Consider the following 23,954-nt stretch of genomic DNA (forward strand, 5'->3'; position numbering starts at 1 on the left):
TAAGATGACTTTTGAACAATTTCTTGGAAATAAAGTGCTTAATATTATTGAGATAAACACAGTTAAATAGAATTTTTATGGTTTAAACAACTATTTCCCCATTTTTATTCAAACTATTGTAAAAAGGTCAATTAAAAAAGAAGAATTTCCTGATAATAGCATCCTGAAATGCTCCAATTTCTGTTTAGGTTTTACATGATAGCCTAAGTAGAAAAATTCATTACATTTAACCCTACAGCTTTCAAAACCCTATAAAACAATGTACAAAACATGTCATATACATCTCAATAAAACTGATTTCTGTAGTAATCCTGATAATTATCTTTATCTTATTTGTTTCAAACAAAAGTTGGAAAGTGTTAAATGTTAAATTTTCTATTTTGAACTAATACACTTTTGTCTAGCCTCTTGTGCTTCCTAAAGGAATGATAGCCATAATTTATCTTAATCTAAATTCTTACTAATAATCAGCCAATAGCAATATTAATCAGTTTGTCCATGTTAACTGTTAGACTCACATTAACTCTATGCAGTTACAACAACTGTGTAAATCTTGAAAGGACATACTAGGAGAGGTGATGGACAGTAAAAATATGGAATCATGAAAAAGTGCTTTCTAAAATGTTATCTTTAAGAAGCTCTTAATGCAGTTTGTACAGTAAATATTTAACAACTGCCTAAGAAACTGACAACTTTTAAACTATAGACTAAGTCATAGTAAGTCACCCCTTTTGCCACCTTGCCAAGTTCAACAGATTCATTTACCAGATAAATTAGGAAAGATGAACATAATAAACTAGAAGTGCATTCATTCCTTGAGTAGCACTCTGGTACACTAAATACCAATCCCGTCAGAATACTGTAATTATCTGTCACCAAACTGTCTTCACCCATAGCAGAGAATCATTTTAATTTGTAAGGTATAATTATAATTGAGGGAAATTTAAAACATGCCTTAGAGTCTATCATTACAAAAATTAAAAATTGAAAGCATACTTTTCACATATGTGTGTGTGTATTGACATATACATGCAAATATAATTTTATAGCTTATGTAATATATTATTATATAAAGTAGCAACAACTCAATAATTATATAACAGGTACAAAAGACATTCCCATGGTGGTGTGCCACTGCATCAGCTCTAGTTCCTCCTCTAAGCAGTCATTCTTACAGAAGCCTCCGGATGAGTAGAAAGCTTGGTAAAATGGTGGCAGCATTGATTCTACCTGGACTACTCCCCCTGGCAGAACCCCTAAATGGGAGTATGGGGTAGCAGACAACACAACTGATAACATCTTCTATATACTCCTTCACCCAAGAACTACCTCAGTTACCCTTTAATAAAATACAAGTACTCCCTTGAAAGGCTAAAGGGTCATTTTCTTTGTATAAATTATAATAATCCATACTCAGGAAAGTACTCTGAAATAAAAGGTTTGTCTTGAAGAAAAGGACAAAATGCTGGATCAGCAGGACAGACCTGGCTAGAAAGTGCCTCCACTAGACAGAGGGCCAAGAGAAGGCAATAGGTATCTTAGAAAACAGCCAAGTGAAAAAATAAAAAGGAAGAGGAGCATGTTGAGTCAAAAACCAGATGCTTTTTGTAAAATTCTTAAGGCAATGATGAGAACCACAATACCACTCTAAATTCTAACCACATTTAAAAATAAAAGCTAGGCTAGTTTGGCTGTCTGCTAATTTTGGTTTCTCCCGATTACACACAGATAAAAACGGGGAGAAAATGAGATAGTTAATGAACATCATTCCATTTCTTCCCCTTTTTCTATTTTTTTAGTTTATGTTTGCAAAATGACTCTATTTTCAGAGGACTTGAAGATATATCCTGTTAGTGTTTCCCAAAGTGTGAGAAGATCATGAAGTGGTAATTAGATATGATATTATGTAACTGAATCATATCTTAAGAAAACTAGTCCCTTTCCAATGAGAAGGAAAGTCTCAAAAGTCTTTGGTAATTCTCTAGCTTTTGCTAAATTTTCTTTCTGAAACAGAAAACAGATATGGAGTCAGAGACTACTTTTATTTTAGCTTATTCACTTTTATAGTTATCTTCTATTTATGGCAAATAATACTGGTTTTTCTGGCATGGTAGTTAAGTTTTCTTTTTAAATGTATTTTAAAAAAAAGTTACTAGACCTAAAGAAAGACTCTACCAATAGAGTAGGTGGTATAAGATCTGAAAATTCTTCCTCATAAAGGCTGAAGCTCTGTGTACCCTGACAAAGAATTTCTACCAGGAGAAATTTTCTTCAGTCATGAAAATTGTTTGGCTTATTTCATCAGATCAATAAAATCCTATTAATATATGAGCACTCTTTTTAAATTTAGATAAAGTCTAGAATAATGTAAACAAAAGCTTCAGAAATTTCTATCTATAACCTACTTAGTGTGTTGTACAAATTTTCCATATCTACAACTTTATCTGGATGACAGCTCTAAGGGAACAATAGCACAATGTCAGAACAAGCATGTAGTTTCGCCCAGTCATTCCTGAGCCTTAATGTAAAAGAAGAGTCTCTGCTAAGGACTCTGAGCCTCTGTCAAGACAACAGATAAGTTTTTTGCCTAACGAGGTCAACAAAATAACCTAGTAGTATTAGTTTTAGAAAACTACCTGGGATTACAGACTTCAGATTCTTAGATGTGAGCAAAGGAAATCATGCTCCCAAGACATGTGTGGGAGAGCAGGTGCACTCTGCTGAAGGAGATACTCAAGGATAAACATGCAGTTGCCACAATTAATTTACAGGTAGAATAATGCAGTCAGTAAGTGATTTAAGGCCTGAGTTACATGATTGCTTTTTTAAGTCAAACATCTGGAACACAGAATATATTTCAACCCAGGAACTAACTTCCTCTTAAATCCATAGTATAAGAGCAAGAATGCTAATGACCTCAAATCCTCAGTCCCCAGAAATGGCAGAACTGGAAGAAGACATACACAGCTCTCCTATGGAGATGGTAACCTCCACAGCACGTTAGCCTCAGTCTTGCTATAGGCCCGCCCCACCCCACCCCACCCCAAACCATTCAGCTACAGTGCAAGACAATCTCTTTATAAAACAAATCTGATCAGGTCTCTCTCCTGCCTAAAACCTTTCAGTGACTCTTCACCGCCTTTAAGAGTAACAATAATATACCCCATTTATCTTTCTAGCCTGTTTTCCTCTCTAGTTTCATCTCCCACCCCTACCTCCCACCCACACTATACCCAAGCACTTCCACACTTTAGGATTCCCCAAATATGTGACGTTTTCTTTCACTGCTAACATTATTCCTATACTCTGGTATAGCAGCCCCTTGCCCCTCTTCATTTAGCTAATTCCTACTTATTCCTTAGCCCTTCAAATCTGGGTTGATTCTCCTGTAATGTCTTCAACTTCCATATACTGTTCCAATATGCCATATACTGTGTTATTAAAACTGTCTAGTTATTGTTTTCCCTATTTATCTGTCAATCTCTTAGAAAAAGGACCCAATTTTCTTGTTATGCACCTATTAACATTTGGTAAACATTTGCTTAATGAACAAATCAGCTATGTACTTGTGACCAGGCCAGCTATCATCTATCTAAATATAATCATGAATTTATAATGCACAAATTAAATAAAAGGAAAGTAAATAAATTGCCTTTTCAGCTTTTTAGTGGTATTTTCCTATTTTCTCTTATAGAAGGTTTCAGGCTTCAGGTAGAGTCAGCTAACAGCTCTTTCATTTGCACTGGCAAAAAGTCGACTTCCTCTTTGTACTTGGCCAAAACATTTTAATTTCTCTCACCCACAAAAGGAAGATAAAAAATCGTACATGTAAACACAGAAGAAATAATTTCAATGAAAATCATTATATGTAACAACAACCTCTAAGAGTTGCAAAATACATAGCAATTCTATTTTTTTGTTACCTAAGATGACCAAAGAGTGTAAATACATTAAAATTTCATTTGATGGAGAAAAAAGTGTATGCTTTTTGTGTATGCTTTGTTAAAAAAGTAACAAATGAGAAGTTAACAGGAGGAAAAATGAGGCAATAAGTTATATAAAAATTAGTAAACTAGTACTTGCTCTGTTATTAAAAAAAAAAAACCTATACTAAATACATGTACTTTATTCACCCTTACATTTCTTTCTAAGAGAGTAAAGTAAGGTAAAAATTTTCTGAGTAGGATACACCTACACATTATTTCTGAAGCCGTAACTCCAAACTGTGACAAAGAACTAAAACACATCCTAAAAGTCATATATAAACAGAACATATTTGTCTTGATCATTCTCTCCTCTGAGTATACTGGGGTTCTTAAAAAAATACAGTTGGGGATAAGGTAAGCAGGTGGGGGAAGGTGCTTTGCACTTAGAAACAGTGTACAAATTGAACTTAGGCCAATTTCTGTGACTATAAACTCTGTAGGAAATTGGACTATATTGTTCACTTTATTAGAGTTCTATTATTATGAAAATATGAAAACAAAAACATCTTTAGTCTTGACAGACTTTAAAAGAATAGTTTACCCACTCTCTGTGAAGTGGAAAATGAATTCTCAAAGTGCCAAACCTTGAGAGAAAAGTAGGATGTTATAATATGTATGGTTTTTGCTGGTTGCTTTTTCTAACAGAGGCTGCATAATGTAACAGACATTAAGAGGGATCTCAACTAAGTAGCATATTCAAATCCTAATAAAAAATTCAGTAATAGTGTTTCTTTATTAGTAAGATAGAGCTATTAAAAACAGGTACTGCACAGGGTCACTGTAAAGGTAAAATAACATAAATGTCTGAGCTCTGTGAACAGCTATTATGACCTTTACACGCATGTTTTTTGGTAGAGAATTTAGAAGTTTGAAGTGACACTTTTTTCTTGTTGAAGTAAGAAGGAAAGAATTTTGAAGAATAATTTTTTCCAGGTATCCAAACAGAAAAATAAAGAGCTTTAGTTAAATGAAACTCAGTTATCCTCTATCTATAGTGAATCATTGATTAATATATTTATACAGAAGTCAAGTTTACTTTGAAAAACATTATACTGTCTATGTTATGTGAGCAGGAAATATATTAATATAAGAAAAACAATGAAAAAGGTACTCTAGATGCACAAATTCTATTCACTACACCAAGCATCTTCAATAATTACTTTAGGATTCAATACATTATAACTCCATTTTTGCAATATCCAATAGAAATTATAGCATGTAGCATAAAGTTATTCTTATTTTAATGATGTTACTTTCATATTTCTAACACCACTTTGTGATACTATTTTTGACCAAAGTGATAATTATAATAACATCCCAAATATTTACACAATTTTTCATCTAAGAAATAAAATACTCCTGGTGAAACACACTGAAGGTTTCATAAACTTCCCATTTTCTATATAAACTAGAACATCTCAAAACACAAACATATAAGGTATAGAAACATGGGGCAACATTCCCCCTAAAAATACACAAGGACAATTTCTAAGTTCTGTATATTTTATATTAACTGCTTAATCAAAAATTATGTGTTTGTTGTACAGAAGTAAGGAACACACATAGCCAGGGTTCAGTTATAATACCACACTATTTTTATAAAAATACGCTGGCTTCCTAAGGTACCAATTAGAAAGATTTCCGCCACAGCGAAGGGTGGGACCAAATATGTTATTATTCTCCTCTAAAACAGGAAAAATCTCACACTATCAAAGAAAATATACCTTTACATTTTCCTTCCCTCATAAAACAGTAGTAGAAACTGACAGCTTTTCATAGTTCTACCAATTGGCTCTTCTTTAACCTCTTCTCTAATTTATGAATCTTATTGCCTGGCAATAAGCCACTAGTTAACCATTAAAATGATAATGATGATATAAAAAGCTAATAGACTTAGGATTATCTGAAAAGTTGATTTCTCCCTGAAAGATGAACAAGGACAAAAACTATTCTTTCAGCAACAGACCAATTCTCTGACTTCATCTGATCTATATGATGCTTCTCAAGGCTTAGGTTTTTAAAAAAAGCAAGTGAGAATAGGTAGAACAAATATATTGCAAAGATGGCAAAGAACATTAACTGGCCCAAAAGATCACTGACAAAAGAATAAACTTCCATTGGCAGTATAAAGGCCTTAAAAATCAGAACTAAGCCATCGTTCGGTAAAACTGACAACCACCAAACAGATTCTGCTAAGACAAAGGCAAAGGTTTACTAGGTTATTTAAAAGGCATTTTTGATAACAGAACTTATCACCTGAATCTAGGGAGGTATAAATTTAAACCAAAGATTAATTTAAAAATTCAGTTTTCTGTGAAGATAAACACTAACTTTACTATAATTTTAACAAATAGCTACTGAATCCTGACTTCTAAAAAGGTTATAGCATTAAGTTGTAACATCTGTATCAAAATGAAACAGGAGTAATCCATATACCAACAATTTCACTTCTATAAATCTACTCTGTGGAGATCTCTACAAGCCTTAAAAGATGTATGTCTGAAGTTGTTATAGGTTGGAAATAACCCAAATTAAAACTAATAGATGGTTATGTAAAATATACAATGCATATATGGAAGCACTAAGAACAGTATCAGCAATACATACTTACTAACACTGAAAGGGAATTTTTTACCTTAATATTGAGCAAAACTAGTATCTGTCGTTTAACAGGTACAATGTGACAGCATTTAAGAAAAACTCCATTACCTACAGGTATATATCACATAGAGAGATGGTCTGATAAGCCAGTGAGAATAAACGTTTCTGAGTGTAAGATATGGTGGGTACATTTCCTTTGTAGTTTTATATACTTCTTGTATGTGTTTAATTAACATTTATCATTTAGAAAAAATACAAAAAGCTATTTAAAAAAAGATTGTTAGAGGCAAGGTCAAGAGAAATGACCTAAGTATAATACCTTAAACGGTTGGTGTAGGTATCAACACAGGTCTTCATTTTGGCTAATAATGTACCAACGGAAGTCTGACACTCCGACTGTTCTTCCTCTTCACCATTCTCTGTAGAAAGAGGCAACAATAGGGGCACCATGGATGTACAGGAAGCAATCGCCCGGAGCAATTCCAGGAGAGCTCGATAGAGTGGAACATGTCTTGCCATGTCAAGAACTGTAAGGAAGAGGGGGAAAGCATAAAATGAGAACATGTGTAGTGTAAGAGTAAGTCCACGGCAATGCAGCTTCTACTTGGATCTTAAGATTGATTGGTTTGTTGGTAAATGGACTAATGCAGATGTTTATGAAGCATTAATGTGCAAAGTATAATAAAAGAAACTTCTAGGTAACAAAAAAATAAATAAGGCATAGAGTTGGGAAGACAAGAAATGGAACAAAGTAATTATCTCATTACATTGCATATAAAAATGATTAAATAGCCCAGATAATACATTACAGCAGCAAATACATTAATTAGTATGAAGTAAAAATATATTTTTAAAATTGAATAAAATAAAAAAGCCACTGTATCTTAGGTAAAATACAATTATATCAAAGAGTTTATCAAAAGCCTTTTTAATTTGTTCTGTGGTTTTCTTACAACTGGAAGTTACTTTTGTAAATCATATGAGATAAGGACCTAACAACTTTTCTCCAATACCTTTGAACATTTTTGCCAATAACTTTTGAATAAAGTTATTCCATAAATATTTGTTAGTATAGTTAGTTATTCCATAAATATTCACTGAAAACCTCCTGCTGGACAGGATGGGAATACAGCAGTGAAGAAAACAAAATTCCTGTCCTCAACTAGCTTACATTCTAGGTAGAAAAGGACAAATGAGTAAAATTTCAGACACTAGTAAGTACTCTGAATGCTACAGGAAAGACAGAACAGGGAAGAAGAACTAGGGGAGTACTTGTGGGAGGCAGAAGTGCCTCAGTGCCTGCAGAGCTATCCCCTCAGGAGAGCATAGGGGATGAGCATCACTTAGGAATACTGGACTCTACGTGGCAACTGACTTAAAAGCACAAAGGGCTTTAACAACTTTAGTTCTGATAGTCTGATGACAAACAGTGAGGCTGTTCAAATTTAAAGGTGGTAGGTATGGGGGTGTGTGCGGGGGTGATCCAGTGATGATGCACTTGACAGGAGTAGGGAAATATGACTGCCCATCCTTTCCTTACATATTTGCAATTTTGCCCTCCATCTTAATCACATATAAATTCTCCACATGTACTTGGTTATGTTTAAAGCCTCTTTTCCAACCCATGATTCAATGTTACTACTTACTAAAATTTTATAGTATAACATAGTACACAATGGAGTTTTCAGGAAAATCCAAAGGTATCAATTGATAGGCATAAAACACAATATTAATACTTGTGAGGATAGAGGAAGGCTTGACTTGTATAACAGGTAGATATGCAAATTGATAGCCAATTTGGCATTATTTAAAATGCCCATATGCTATGACATAGCAATATCACTTGGTACTATATGCCTGTACACAAAGATGAGCAATATAATACTATTTTCGATACTGAAAGTTGGAAATGATTTAAGAGCAATAAATTAAAGGGCATAGCACAATAACATATCTAAATGATTCTATCCTGAGTAGCACTTAAAAAGAATAAAGTAGATCTATATCCTACATCTATATAGGATGCAAAAGAATGTATGATGACACATAAACAGACTCAAGAAGAATTCTTTTTAAGGCTCAGGAAATCTGAAGGAATACTTAGAGGAAAAAGTTGAATTTCTAAACATTAATTTTACATAGATGAGTAACATCTCAAACTGATTATCCTAATAAGTAGTAAAACATTTCTGAAGAGTTTCTTCTGAACATTTCTCTCCTCCACTCCTTCACAAGGCATATTACTTTGGAATATATACGCCTAACCCTTTTCTATATGAGGACATTTCTGTGTGTGTATTATTCCTTGGAGAGGCATTATTATCCCCCCAGTGTGTGTAAGAAACTAAGATTCAGTAAGCTGCACCAGCAGCCAAGTAGAAGATGGGAAGACCAATACCGACACCTACATACCCCTATCTAACTCTGGAGCTTTTTCATTGTACCGTGATGCTTCCTGAGTTGTCAATATGGTAAACACTGACCACATACGACTATTTAAATTTAACTAAAATGTAAAATGACAACCCCTGAAACATCGAGACAGTACAACAAAAAACTTCTTTAAGAAACAAAAGGCTTACAAACTAGAAAGAAATAAAATGGTCTTTAATGTACACAGCATGATTATCTACATAGAAATCCTAATAAGTGAGTTTCATAAGGTAGAAGGAAATAAGGCGAATGAATAAGAAATCAACTGTGTATAAACTAGTAACATAGGAAAATAACATTTTTAAAAATAATATATTCACAATAGCTAAAAATGAAATTGGGATAAATCTGACATAACTTCAAGAGCATAAAAGCACTGCTGAGAAAGGAAATCTAAACAAATAGATACACAATGTCCACAGAGTGTAAGACTCAATATTGTTAATAAGTTAATTCTCTCCTAACTGATGTATACTAGATTGAATGCAATTCCAGTAAAATTCCCAACAGGCTTTTTGTCCGGGGAGGGCAGGGCCAGAAACTGATAAGACGACTCTAATTTATATATAGAAAAACAAAGGATCTAGAAAGTTGAAAGAGCAAGATAACTCTATAGATACTAACTGACAGCTATGTAGTTGGGACAAAGAACAAGAAAAAGAAACGGAAAAATTTACGATAGTTTGACTAATAAAATTCCTAATAGCAGAACTCCTATAGGTAAAAGCAAAACAAAAATACTTCATGAATCATGCAAACCCTGTTTGGCTTAATAATAATGAGTGACAAAAATATTTCCATGTAGAATCTCTATTCATTCCAGCCCACATAAAAGTTGTGTGGGCTTAGCTATATAAACTTCAGTGTCCCCATATCAACCTTTCTCTCTTTTCTCCATTTTTGATAGAAATAGTTATTCTATTTAAGTCCCAAATATTTTCATACTCTTGTCTTCTATTAACAATCCATCTGCTCATTATTTTAGCTATACTTATGCACAGATATTAAATGTTACTGATTACTATTTCTGGATGGTGGTACATGAGGTAAGTTATTTTAAAATTTATTTTTATTTTCTCCTTTAAGCTTTTAGGCATTGCTTAAGTTACCTATATCATGCATAAATGACGCCTTAGAATTTGCTTTAAAATAGTCTACTATGTGTATATATACACGTGTTTGGGAAGAACAGTGTAAAAATATAAGTGAAAAGCATGGTCATGTGCTTATCACCGATGAAGATAGGTGATGGGGCTTTTATGTCTTCAGTCTTCATTGTGGAACTATCATAAGTTTTCCGTCTTTTGAACTTTTCCATAATACAAGATTTTATTGAATTGTCATGGTTACAAAAGACAAAAAGCCTAATGCTCCAGAAAGAAGATAAATGACGTGCTAAATGTAAATGTGACTCTGGATTAAATTTTGGACAAAAAGCAATTTTTTTCTTTGCAATAGAGGACATACTGGGTTAACAGATGAAATATGAATGGTATCTAAAATTTATACAGAAAGGCAAAATACTCATAATATCCAAAACATATTGAAGGACAAAGAGAAATGACTGTACAACCAGACTTCAAGACTTGTGCTAATGCTACAATAATCAGACAATGTCGTATTAAAGACAGATCAAGGGGATAAAAAAGGTAATAAAAATCTGTACATGAAGGTTTATAACAGTTTTATGCATAACTGCCAAAAACAAGAAGCAAGATATCCTTCACAGGTGAGTTGTATAGACACACCATGGAATATTATTTCATGATAAAAAGAAATGAGCTATCAAGCCATGAAGACATTTGGAGGAAACTTAAATGCATATTGCTTAGTGAAAGAAGTCCATTTTAAAAGGTTATGTACTATATAATTCCAAGTATATGACATCCGGAAAAGGAAAAACTACGGTGTAAAAACATCAGTGATTAATAGAGGTTTTAGGGATGGAGAGAGGGATGGTGGGATGAATAGCTAGAACACAGGGAATTTCTTAAGGCAGTGAAACTATTCTGTATGATACTGTATTGGTGGAATGCATGAAACTATGCACTTGTTAAAACCCATAGACCTCTACAATACTAAGAGTGAACCCTAACATAAACTACTGACTTCAGTTAAAATAAGTTTCTCACTATTACTTCACCAACTGTAATCTATAATGCACTAATGCAAGATGTGAAGGATAGGATACTATGAGTGGAGAGGGGGAAGGTATATGGGAAATCCCTGTTACATCTGCTCAATCTCCTATAAACCTAAAACTATTTTAAAAAACATAAACTGTTTGAAGTATGTAAAATTCTAGTATCTTAGATAAAATTATACAATATAAGTAATCCAACACATGTTTAGTTTTAAAAATTATTAAACAGTTATGAAGTTATCAAGAACAGTAAGAAAAACCACAAAATGAGAGGTTATATTTCCATTTAAAAAATAAAGCCAAGGACAGCCCAGCATGCTAAAACAATACAGAAGGGAGGGGAAAGAAGATACAACAAATTTGCAAACTCATATATGTTGGTAATTTAAATCTGGAAATAAATAAGCATACAGAAAATAAGAGAGTTCTCCTAAAATAAATCTCCTTTTATTGAAAAGTATTTTCCTTTTATAAATTGGTATTTATTTTCCTCATTGAAGTTGGTAATGTGCAGAGCCAATTGGTAATCATAAATTATGGAAACAGACTTTCTTTTTGTATCAGGGAGGACAGAAGCAAAACTATGGAGACAGGGCAATAAGCAATGGACAATCAGAGTGAGAACAGTCCAAACAGTGTGAGACATAAAATTGTGTATTTGATTTTAAAGAACTTTAAATAAACTTCATTATTCTGCCATTTCTTATGATATGCATTTAAAACAAAATATCGTTTTTCTATGTTTGCATTTTTTGTTACAACAACTATTACATACATAAACACATTTGCATATTTTAATGTCAAACTCTATGAGGTATTAATGCATCTGGCAATCTATGCTTATGTCTGGAACTTGGAACATGGTTTATAATCTTTGATTATTTATTTTTAAAAATAATTTACTTCTCAATATCCCTAGATAGGGGAAAAGACCAACTTTTTCAAACTTTAATTCCTTTAATCCTATTATTTGTCATGAAGAGCTTCATCAGAAGACCTTTCTGTGTCTTTAAATTTAGCTTTTTGTAGGGCATACTTCATTATTACTACAAGATTAAATGTCACCAGCCTGACAAAGAACAGAGGCACAACAATGTTATGCAACACCATGTCTGCAGGGGTAGCCTGCATCTCCTTCCTTACTCAGCAAGGGCCAAGCACATGTTCAATGTTACTGGTACTACTATACAAGCAAAGTCATTATCCTTTTGATCCTTAGATGGGCCAGGTTGCTGCATTATGCAGTCCTTGAAAAATACCTTGGAATTATCATCAAGAACTACAGATGTAGGTCTATGCCATTACTATAATTATTCCAGTAAAATTTCTAATTTCAAAGTAGTAACTAGTACTAAGTAGAGGAATAAAATTATCGTTTTCTGTATTTGAAACTACAGCATTTCAGTGGGCAAAAAGATGTCCAAATGGCTGAAAAGAAACAGAATAGTTTAAAGATTCATCTGAGAAAATTCATAAGAAATAACCACAAACATCAGCATTTTTTCATGAAGCACGTGATTCAGCATGTGTAAAAGACAAAAGTAATTCAAAGACAAAAATAGAACTCATTTATCATTTGACTTATTACCAACAAAGGCTATCAATTTATAGCAAATAGTTACAGTGAAATTTAACATAGATTACTAATGGAGAAGACCCATCCCTTCGGGAGAACTGAAGACATTTGCCAAATTTAATTTGAACCCTACCCAGGTTTTGTTTACTTCTTTTTCTCTGAGTGTAAAGAGAAGCCCTCCATGAAGGGAAAAGGTTTGTTCATCACTATTGAGGACAGAAGCAGGATACATGCTAACACTCTATTCCTGACAGAATACTGGGAAAGGAACATTTCTTTTAATTACTTGAAACCTCTGACATTTAATAATAACTTCATTATACCTTTTTAAAATTGTTTTTGTTTGTATCTATACCAGACTCCAATACCCTTAAAAATACATTTTCAGAAGATTAGGACACACATCAGGGTAAGTTTCTTGCTCTAAGTGTAGCAATGAATATGGACAATAAAGATTTCCTGCCAGAAACATTAAAAATCTAGGTAATATAAATGAGACACAAATGCCACATTTTTCTGAAAGTGCAAATTGAATATATATTATTTACTATCAAATTGGAATTCAAATTTGTTTTCTTTGAGCCCCTAATGATCTACCTAACATAGGGAAGGGAAATTTAGTCAATATAAGAAAGATGACTAACACATATACAGGAAAAGAAAATTTTAGTCAGCATTAATGAACACTCAGTGTTTTTACACTCAATGTTTTCCTTTGGAATAATATTTAATACCTCAAAGGAAATGCATGCCTTATAGTGATTTTATGGTAACTGTAAGATTACACAGAAAATAAACACTACATAGAAAAAGTATTTTGTTTTTTTCTGATGAATCTTTGCCATGTGTTGACTTTATTAATTTAATGAATTTCAGTAATAAAAAATAAGAGAGGCTCAATTACAAAGCCTTAGGTTGGGGAAAGAGGGGGAGATGGCAGCATAAGAAGTGAGACAGACACTTCCTCCCAAAGCAACATATAACATGAAAATACAGCAAATACAAATAATCCTGAAAGCATGACTCAAAGACTGCAGAACAGACCGCCTACATCTGGGGAAAAGAGAAGACCCAGCAGAAAAGGGTAAAGTAGCAAAGCTGGGATCCAGTGGAACACAACCCCTCCCCACCAACCCAGCTCAAAGGTAGGAGAAAGAGAAACAGCAGGGAGGGAGTAGAAGCCCAGGACTGCTAAATACCTGCCCGTGGAGATCTGCCATGGGAGCACAAATCCACATTCCATGGTGCTCTGGAGATTAGAGGGGTTAGAAAGCAAAGACAGGCAGAATACTTGGAGAGACTGAGATTCCAGCTGCTTCTGGAGAACAGGTACCCAAACCACCTGCTCTGGAACAAATGAAAGGGGGGAACTTCAAAAGAACTCCTAACAGCAAGAGGGGTGTTAAAAAGACAAGGATTAAACAGACCTTCCTGCTCAGGAGAAAGGACAGGTGGACAAAATTGTCCCAGCACACACAGACCAGCAGGGTGTGATATTTCAGGAGCTTCAGGTGCTCTGTTCCCCTTGCCAGTGCCGAGGCACCCCTGACTGCTAAACGAAGCCTGCCACTCCTTCCTCTTGGCATGCACCAGTCTGCTCACCCTCACCTTCTACCCCTGCCAGAGTACCAAGCCAGCTAGAGGGTGACCCTGCATACAGCAGCTACAGGGGCATAATGCAGAGGCTCCTCCATGAGAACTGGGCCCACTGGCCCAGGCAGTGGAGGCAGGCACAACAGCCAGGGAGCAGGAAAGAGATCTCTTCCAAGGAGGTGCAAGCACTGCACACCAGTGACCCCACCATCACTAAAGGTGCTGGTAAGCTCCAGATAAAGCTTCTGGGCACGACAGGGCACTGCTTACACAAAGGTATTATTCCATTGTAATCATCAGAATTAGAAAACTGCAATTTAGTCCAAAAAAAAACTTCCATGACACCAGAAATAGATCTAAGTGAAAATCAAATCACCAGTCTTCTTGGTAAAGACTTCAAAATAAAAATCACAAACATGCTACAGAGCTACAGAAAAACATTCAGGATCTCAGGGAGGAATTCAAGAAAGAGAGAGAAAATTTGAAAAACACAGTATCTGAAAAGAAACATACAATTGAGGAATGTAAAAGCATATTAGATGAGATAAAGGAGATGATAAATGAAATAGAAATTAGACAACAGGAAAACAAAGAAGCTGAGGCACAAAGAGCAAAAACGATCTTTAGAAATGAAGAGAACTGTGTGACAAACCCAAATGGAACAACACTCGCACTGTAGGGGTACCAGAGGAAAAGAGAGAAAAAGGGATAGAAAGTGTCTTTGAGGAAATAATTGCTGAAAACTTCCCCAATCTGGGGAAGGAAATAGTCTCTCAGGTCATGGAAGTGCACAGATCTCACAACCCAAGAGACACTATAGGAAGACAACACTAAGACATATAATAACTAAAATGGCAAAGATCAAGGACAAGGACAGAGTATTAAAAGCAACCAGAGAGAGAAAAAATATCACCTACAAAGGAAAACCCATCAGGCTGTCATAAGATTTCTTAGAAGACACCTTACAGGCCTTACAGAAGGGAGTGGCAAGATATATTTAATGCAAAGAAACAGAAGAGCCTCCAACTAAGAATATGCCACCTGGCAAGATTATGATTTAAATTTGAAGTGTTACTTATTCCAGATAAGTAACACTTCAGGGAATTTACCTCCCACAAACTGTCTCTACAGTGTATTTTAAAAGGACTGCTCTGGACGGAAGTGCTCCTAAGATTGACTAAGCTGTCAAGAGAGAAAATAAAACCACAGTAAAGGAAGTAGGCCAACTAATTACTACACATATACAAAAATAAATCAACTACCCACAAAGTCAGTCAAGGGATACACAAAGAGTACAGAATATGACACCTAATATATAAAGAATGGAGGAGAAAGAAAAAGAAGGGAAAAAAAATCTTCAGATTGTGTTTGAAATAGCATAATAAGTGAGTTAAGTTAGACTATTAGGTAGTAAAGAAACTATCCTTGAACCTTTGGTAACCACGAATCTAAAGCGTGCAATGGCACTAAGTACATACCTATTGATAATCACCCTAAATGTACATGGAGTGTACCAATCGAAAGACATAGAGTTACAGAATGGATAAAAAAAAACAAGACCCATCTACATGCTACCTACAAGAGACTCACTTCAAACCCAAAGACATACACAGACTAAAAGTAAAGTGATGGAAAAAGATATTTCATGCAAATAACAGGGAGAAAAAAGCAGGAGTATCAGTACTTGTATCAGACAAAACAGACTTCAAAATAAAGAAACAAGAGATACAGAAGGACATTACATACTGATAAAAGGGTCAGTCCAACAAGAGGATACAACCATTATAATTATCTATGCACCCAACATAGGAGTACCTCAATACGTGAAACAAGTAACAGACTTGAGGAAAACAGAATGCAATACATTCATTTTAGGAGACTTCAGCACACCACTCAATCCAAAAGACAGATCAACCAGACAGTAAATAAGTAAGGAAACAGAGGCACTGAACAACACATTAGAACAGATGGACATAGCAGACATTTACAGAACACTCCACCCAAAAGCAGCGGAATACACATTCTTTTCGGGGACACATGAAACATTTTCCAGAATAGATCACATACTAAGCCACAAAAAGAGCCTCAGTAAATTCAAAAAGATTGAAATTGTGCTAACCAGCATCTCAGTCCACAAAGGTACAAAATCAGAAATAAATTATGCAAAGTAAACAAAAAGCCCACAAATAAATGGAGGCTTAACAACATGCTCCTAAATAATCAATGGATCTATGACCAAATAAAAACAGAGATAAAGCAACATATGGAGACAAATGACAACAACTCAACAGTCCAAACTCTATGGGATACAGGGACAGACAGTTCTAAGAGGAAAGTATATAGCAATACATGCTTACCTCAAGAAAGAAGAACAATCCTAAATGAACAGTCTAAACTCACAGTGAGTGAAACTAGAAAAAGAAAAAATGAGGCCAAAAGGCAGTAGGACATAATAAAGATCAGAACAGAAATAAATATAATTAAGAAGAATAAAACAATAGAAAGAATCAATGAAAGAGCTGGTTGTTCAAGAAAATAAACAAAATAGGTAAACCCCTAGCCAGACTTATCAAGAAAAAAAGAGTCTACACACATAAACAGACTCAGAAATGAGAAATGAAAAATCACTATGGACACCACAGAAATACAAAGAATTGTTAGAAAATACTATGCAAAATTATATGCTAACAAACTGGATAACCTAGAAGAAATGGCCAACTTTCAAGAAAATACAACCGTCCAAGGCTGACCCAGAAAGAAACAGAAAATCTGAACAGACCAATTGCCAGCAGTGAAATTGACTTGGTAATCAAAACACTACCTAGGAACAAACCCCTGGAACAGATGGCTTCTTGGCTGAATTTTATCAAATATTTAGAGAATATTTGATACCTATCCTCCTTAAAGTTATCCAAAAAGTAGAAAAGGAGGGAATACTTCCAAAGTCATTCTATGAGGCCAGTATCACTCTAATACCAAAACCAGGTAAAGACACCACAAAAAAGGAAAACTGCAGACCAATATCCCTGATGAACACAGATGAAAAAATATTCAACAAAATATTACCACACCAAACTAAAAAATACATCAAAAAGATCATCCATTATGATCAAGTGGAATTTTTTCCAGGGATGCAAGAATGGCACAACATTCAAAAATCCATCAACATCATCCACCACATCTACAAAACAGAGGACAAAACCATATGATCATCTCCACAGATGCTGAAAAAGCATTTGACAAAATTCAACATCCATTCATGATAAAAACTCTCAATGAAATGGGCACAGAGGGCCCAGTGTTTTAGAGAGACTATATACAACAAATCTACAGCCAATATCATATTTAACAGCAAAAGGCTGAAAGCTTTCCCTGTAAGTTCGGGAACCAGACAGGGATGTCCACTCTCCCCAATTTATTCAACATAGTTCTGGAGGTCCTAGCTACGGCAATCAGACAACACAAAGAAATAAAAGGCATCCAGATTGGCAAAGAAGAAGTTAAACTGTCCCTGTTTGCAGATGACATGATATCGTACATAAAAAACCCCAAAGAATCCATCCCAAGACTACCAGAACTAATAAGTGAACTCAGCAAAGTTGCAGGATACTAAATTAATACACAGAAAACTGTTGCATTCCTATACACTTAACAATGAACTAGCAGAAAGAGAAATCAGGAAAACAATTCCATTTACAATTGTATCAAAATGAATAAAATACCTAGGAATTAACCTAACCAAGGAGGTGAAAGATTTATACCCTGAAAACTACAAGACATTCTTGAGAGATATTAAAGAAGACACCAATATATGGAAATACATCTCATGCTCATGCATAGGAAGAATTAATATTGTCAAAATGGCCATCCTGCCTAAGGCAACCTATAGACTCAATGCAATCTCTATCAAAATATCAAGAGCATTCTTCAATGAACTACAGCAAATAGTTCTAAAATTCATATGGAACCACACAAGACCCCAAATAGCCAAAGCAATCTTGAGAAGGAAGAATAAAGCTGGGGGAATTGAAGCTCTACTACAAAGCCACAGTAATCAAGACAATTTGGTACTGGCACAACAGACCCATAGATCAATGGAATAGAATAGAGAGTCCAGATATAAACCCATACATACATGGCCAATTAATATACAATAAAGGAGTCATGGATATACAGTGAGGAAATTACAGTCTCTTCAACAACTGGTGTTGGCAAAACTGGACAGCTACATGTAAGAGAATGAAACTGGATTACTGTTTAACTCCATACACAATATAAACTCAAGTGGATCAAAGACCTGAATGTAAGTCATGAAACCATAAAACTCTTAGAAGAAAACACAGGCAAAAATAAGAAAAAGAAAACACAGTAAAAATCTCTTGAATCTCTTGAATGTTGCAGGAGCAACATTTTCCTGAACACATCTCTTCGGATAAGGGAAACAAAAGCAAAAAATGAACAAATGGGACTACATCAAACTGAAAACCTTGTACAGCAAAAGACACCATCAGTAAAACAAAAAGGCAACCTACAGTATGGGAGTATATATTCCTAAATGACTTATCCGACAAGGGGTTAACATCCAAAATATATAAAGAACTCACATGCCTCAATACCCAAAAAGCAAATGACCCCATTAAAAAATGGGCAAAGAAAATGAAAAAACAATTCTCCAAAGAAGAAATTCAGATGGCCAATAGGCACATGAAATGATGTTCCACATTGCTATTTATCAGGGTACTGCAAATTAAAACCACAATGAGATATGACCTCATACTAGTTAGGCTGGCCAACATCCAAAAGCTGGCAAGGATGCAGAGAAAGGGGAACCCCCCTACACCGTTGATGGAAATGTAAATTACGTCAACAACTGTGCAAAACAATATGGAGGTTCCTCAAAAAACTAAAATAGAAATACCATTTGACCCAAGAATTACACTCCTAGGTTTACCCAAAGAAAAACAAGATTCCAGATTCAAAAAGACATATGCACCCCTAAGTTTATCACAGCACTATTTACAGTAGTCAAAATATGGAAGCAGGGTGTCCATCAGTAGATGAATGGATAAACAAAATGTGATACATATACAAAATGGAATGTTATTCAGCTCAGTGAAATAAGCTAGGCAGAGAAATACAAGTACCAAATGATTTCACTCATTTGTGGAGTATAAAACCAGCAAAACTGAAGGAACAAAACAGAAGCAGACTCAGAGACTCCAAGAAAGGACTAGCAGTAACCAAAGGGAAGGGGTGGGGAAGAGTAAGTGGTGAGGGAGTGAGGAGGGGATTAAGGGGCATTATGATTAGCACACACAATGTAGGGCGTCATGGGGAAGGCAGTACAACAGAGAGAAGACGAGCAGTGATTCTATAGCATCTTACTATGCTGAGAGCCAGTGACTGCAATTGGGTGGGGGTGGGGAGAATTGATAATATGAGTGAATATGGTAACCACAATGTTGCTCATGTGAAACCATTAAGATTATTTATCAATTACACCTTAATAAAAAAATTAAAAAATAAACTGGAGAGGTTTACCTAAAGTATATAAACCTCTCCCCAATCTAATCAAGTAATTTATTTATGGAATATTAATTTGAAGGATTCAAAAAGTAATCTGAAAATCAAATTCATTATTCAAATTTTAAATTTCAGTTAATCACTTTACCCATTCTTTCTTTGCCTAACTTGAAATATAAAATCACTCTGTATTTTATGGAACTATCACAAGGAAACAAAACAGAGATCCTTAAATTATTTCTCTGTAAATTAAAAATCTTTTCAAGTAATTGAATACTAAAACTTAATCCATTATTACTTGCAATCAGTAGCCTTACAAGTAATGCAGTTAATGTGAATTATCATAAAAGATTATAACATAACAAATATATTTTGCTTGGTAAATGAATTTATTCAAACATAGTTCAGTTTTTTGTATTGATCTAATAATTTGACTTTTATAGTTGTAATCTTCCCAAACTCTCTATTTTCTTCACTAGCAGATCACTAGTTGGAGAAATTACATTTCAACAAAATACAATTTTGAAAAGGTATGGGGCAAAAGTAAGCAATGGGTAAAAAAACAGAAATGCTTTCTCTATGTGGTATTTATTTTCTGTGTAATCTAACATCTACATATGCTTAACTACCAAAAAAGTAATATAACACAGACAGAAGTTTCTTTCACCTCATCTTAGATTCTCACTAAAATGTAACCCAATAGATAAACAAGGAACTATCTTTCAGATTGTTTACAACAAAACACGGCTCTGAAATTAAGATTCTTGCAAAAGAGATTACTGAAAGGATATCTTAAGTGAGCACATATCATTAAGAATATTTGTCCAGTAATAAAATGGTAATTAGAAGTTATTTTAATGCAGAGCTATGAATTTGACAGGTAATTAGTAATTACATCATATATAAGTGTTGTAAGTGCTGTAAGGGAAACATCAATGAATTGTATACAAATACTTTAATTTTAATAAAAATAACTTCTCTGCTTAACAATTCATACACAAGTATTTCATTTCCTTTTCAATTTTTCTATTATTTAATTTATTCTCCTCAACCAAGCCTTAGTCAACAAATTGTTTTGGGGATTCACGTCAATCCTTCACTTAACTTTGGCTCAGTTCATATGCTCAACAACCTTGGCAGTTAAGCCAGCCACCGAGCCAAAAGAACAAAATAAACAGAAACGTGTATCAAAGGGGCAAAGATTTCTGGCAGAGGGATCAAAGTATGAATTTTTTACACGAGTCAGGGCCAACCTACTCTACACCCATCTGGAAGGGTATCCTACTGAAGAAATTGTGTGTGTGTGTGTGTGTGTGTGTGTGTGTGTGTGTACATATATACACATGAAATCTTTCATAGTTTCTCATGTAAATCTAATTCAATGACTATTTTATCCAATTCTCTTTTTTATGGGGTCTTTTAGAAAGCATTCCATTGATTTATCAAATAAACATTCAGTCTGTGCAATATTTAATTATGTAATGGCAATACAATTGGAATATATAACTTTGAAAACAAACACAACTAACTCATAATAGGCTTACAGTTGCATTCCTGGAAAAAAATACTGATACGTAAGTTTTCTATAGAAGAAATGAAGTTAGGGTTAATTTGGCAGGTTGGTTAGGTGGTATTTTATTAATAAAGTTTCAACTGCAATTGGACTACAGTGTGAGAAATGGTAACATAAGCATTAGGCACACTGGCAACTAACAGGAAGGGGAAGAGCTCCTCTACTTTGGGTAATCAGGGAAGATGTCTCTAAAGTATTGCAGATATTTTACCCTTACCAATCTGCACATAACTGAATACACTGGAAACCCATCTGAACTTTAAGCAACCTCCCTTACAAAATTTACCAGTATAATAACATATCAAATGGAGTAATAAATTCTATACCAAAGATTTTCCCACTTAGGATGCTTCTGACAAATAAGAGAATTCTAGATAAAAGGAACATTTGTTGATGAACCTACGTGTCAGACACTCTCAGTGGCCACAAATATGCTCAAAATTTTGGTACTCTGTACTCTTTTACCAAGAATGAAATGGCAGATAGGTCCTGAAAGTATCTTGCTTTTGAATCACTTGTAAAAATAAATACATTCAATGGGAATAAATACATTCAATATGTAAGTGTTCCAAATGTTATTTGTATTCCCTAGCTAATTTTCAAGAAAACTGGGGCCACATTTAAAGTTGGAATTAGAAACAAAGGGGCACATAACTCTACTTAGTAGAAGAATCTTTAAAATTTTTCACCCTTTTCTGAGAGACTCTTTATTAAAACAGTACAAAAACACAGCACATTACAACTCAAAAGTTTCAAATTAACTATCACCAAGGAAACTATAAATAGGGAAAAGGAGGTAAGTGCTATGTGTTATGACAGCTTAGTAATTTCTACTTATTTGTTTCTCAGGCAACATGCAGCAACAAAATAAGCAAAACAACTATTTTCACAAATGATGGTAAAATTATGTATTTTCTATTGATAAATCAGTGTATTTTCATGTAACAACACTAACAGAATTTCTAAGTCCTCAAAGACTAGACCCTTTTGAACGTGCTGCCTTTGAGGCCTAGAAAGATTGGTACATTTGCAATTGTACATTGACTTATCAGTAATAACTTTTTGGATTTAAAGAATATGGTCATACTTAAATTACTACCTTTGCCACAACAACAAAATTAACTTTATTCTCAAATAGTATACTCATGAAATTAAACTAAATCCTGATTTTTTGAAGAATATAACCAAAGATATAAGCTATAACAAGAACTTAAAGACACAAAATCCAGTGTAAGGAAAATCAGATGATACAACAAAGCTTACAATTATGTATTTTGTCCCATTATAATTAGTAATGGGACAACCAAATCAATATTATGAAAATGAGAACATTTTAATACTAGTATATATCACCATTTAGCTAAGACAACCAGGCAAATTGGCAGATACTTAATAATGTTCCCAATAAAGAAGTCCTGTGCTTGCTTGTTCTATCATTCCTATGTTCCTTTAATATATCATGTTTATTTCTTTTTTGCAGACTGAAAAAATCCATTTACATCTCAGCTTAAAATTTGAAAGTGAGTTTAATAATGTGAGTTTAACCATGTGAGTTTAATAATGGTCCTATTACTACTAAACAGTTAAACTTGGGCAACTGAGTAACTTTCTCTGGATTTTATTTTTCTTATTTATTGTTTCTAATCTGTAAACTGAGAGGGATTTAACAGAATAACTCTAATTTCCCTTTCTGAAATGATCACCTCCATACTATGAAACCAGACTAAATAGGTAGATTTTTTAACACTTTGATAAAGAATTTTTGCCATCTTCCACAAGTTATTTAATGTGCTTAGCAGCTTTTTTCTGAAAATAGGAACATGTCATTCTGCAAAATGGGAGTCAAATGAGGGTGTGGAACTCTTAACATTTTACCTGTTAACCTCTCACATTCATACATTCCTATGATGTATTTCTAGCAATGAAACAGGAGCTCCATCTAGTGGCCAATGAGGTAACTGCAGGCTTGCTGAAAAGCATAAATAAATGATTGTAGCTGGAGGAAAACTGATCCTTGTTTACAATGCAGCTTTCAAAATAACATGGGTATGACAAATAGAAGTCAGAATGCTGAGAAGTGAGAGATGAAAAGAAACACAGCTTTTATAGGAAGACATACCTATTACCTAAGAAATGTCATGAAAATAACTTTCTTTAATGGTTTTTATTGTTCCTTTTAAGAATGTAGGAGAGAGAAAATATGATAATACAAACATATAATTCACTTATTTTTTATAGTTACTCACCGTGAAGAAATAGCTTTAAATTTACTGTTTTATAATTTTTCTAACAAATTGTAGACCTATGGCTAAACAGATGACACAAGGGGAAATAAAACCACAGCAAAGTAGAACAATTAATTACTAAGAGGATGCAAAATCAAATCAACTACCCTCAAAGTCAATCAAGGGATAGACAAGGGTACAGAATATGATACCTAAAATATAAAGAATGGAGGAAAACAAAAAAGGAGGAAAAGAAAAAGAACCTTCAGGTTGTGTTTGTAATAGCATACTAAGTGAATCA

At 34.1% G+C, this 23,954-nt stretch overlaps 1 protein-coding gene across 16 annotated transcripts in view; it reads right to left on the minus strand.

Moving 5' to 3' along the window:
* The window catches only part of BIRC6 (baculoviral IAP repeat containing 6), a 268,324-nt gene that overhangs the window by 45,035 nt on the left and 199,335 nt on the right, over positions 1–23,954 (minus strand). For 14 of the 16 annotated variants that reach the window (XR_012121902.1, XR_012121903.1, XM_073214568.1 and 11 more), the window contains one exon: positions 6,907–7,114. Coding sequence is in view for 13 of the 16 variants with exons in the window: in XM_073214568.1 (XP_073070669.1) it covers positions 6,907–7,114 (208 nt within the window). In the remaining 3 variants the exon portion in view is untranslated. The remainder of the gene's footprint in view (positions 1–6,906; positions 7,115–23,954) is intronic. The other 2 variants (XR_012121905.1, XM_073214562.1) reach the window with 1 other exon arrangement.

Source organism: Manis javanica, chromosome 1 (genome assembly GCF_040802235.1).
Source record: "Manis javanica isolate MJ-LG chromosome 1, MJ_LKY, whole genome shotgun sequence".
NCBI lineage: Eukaryota > Metazoa > Chordata > Mammalia > Pholidota > Manidae > Manis > Manis javanica.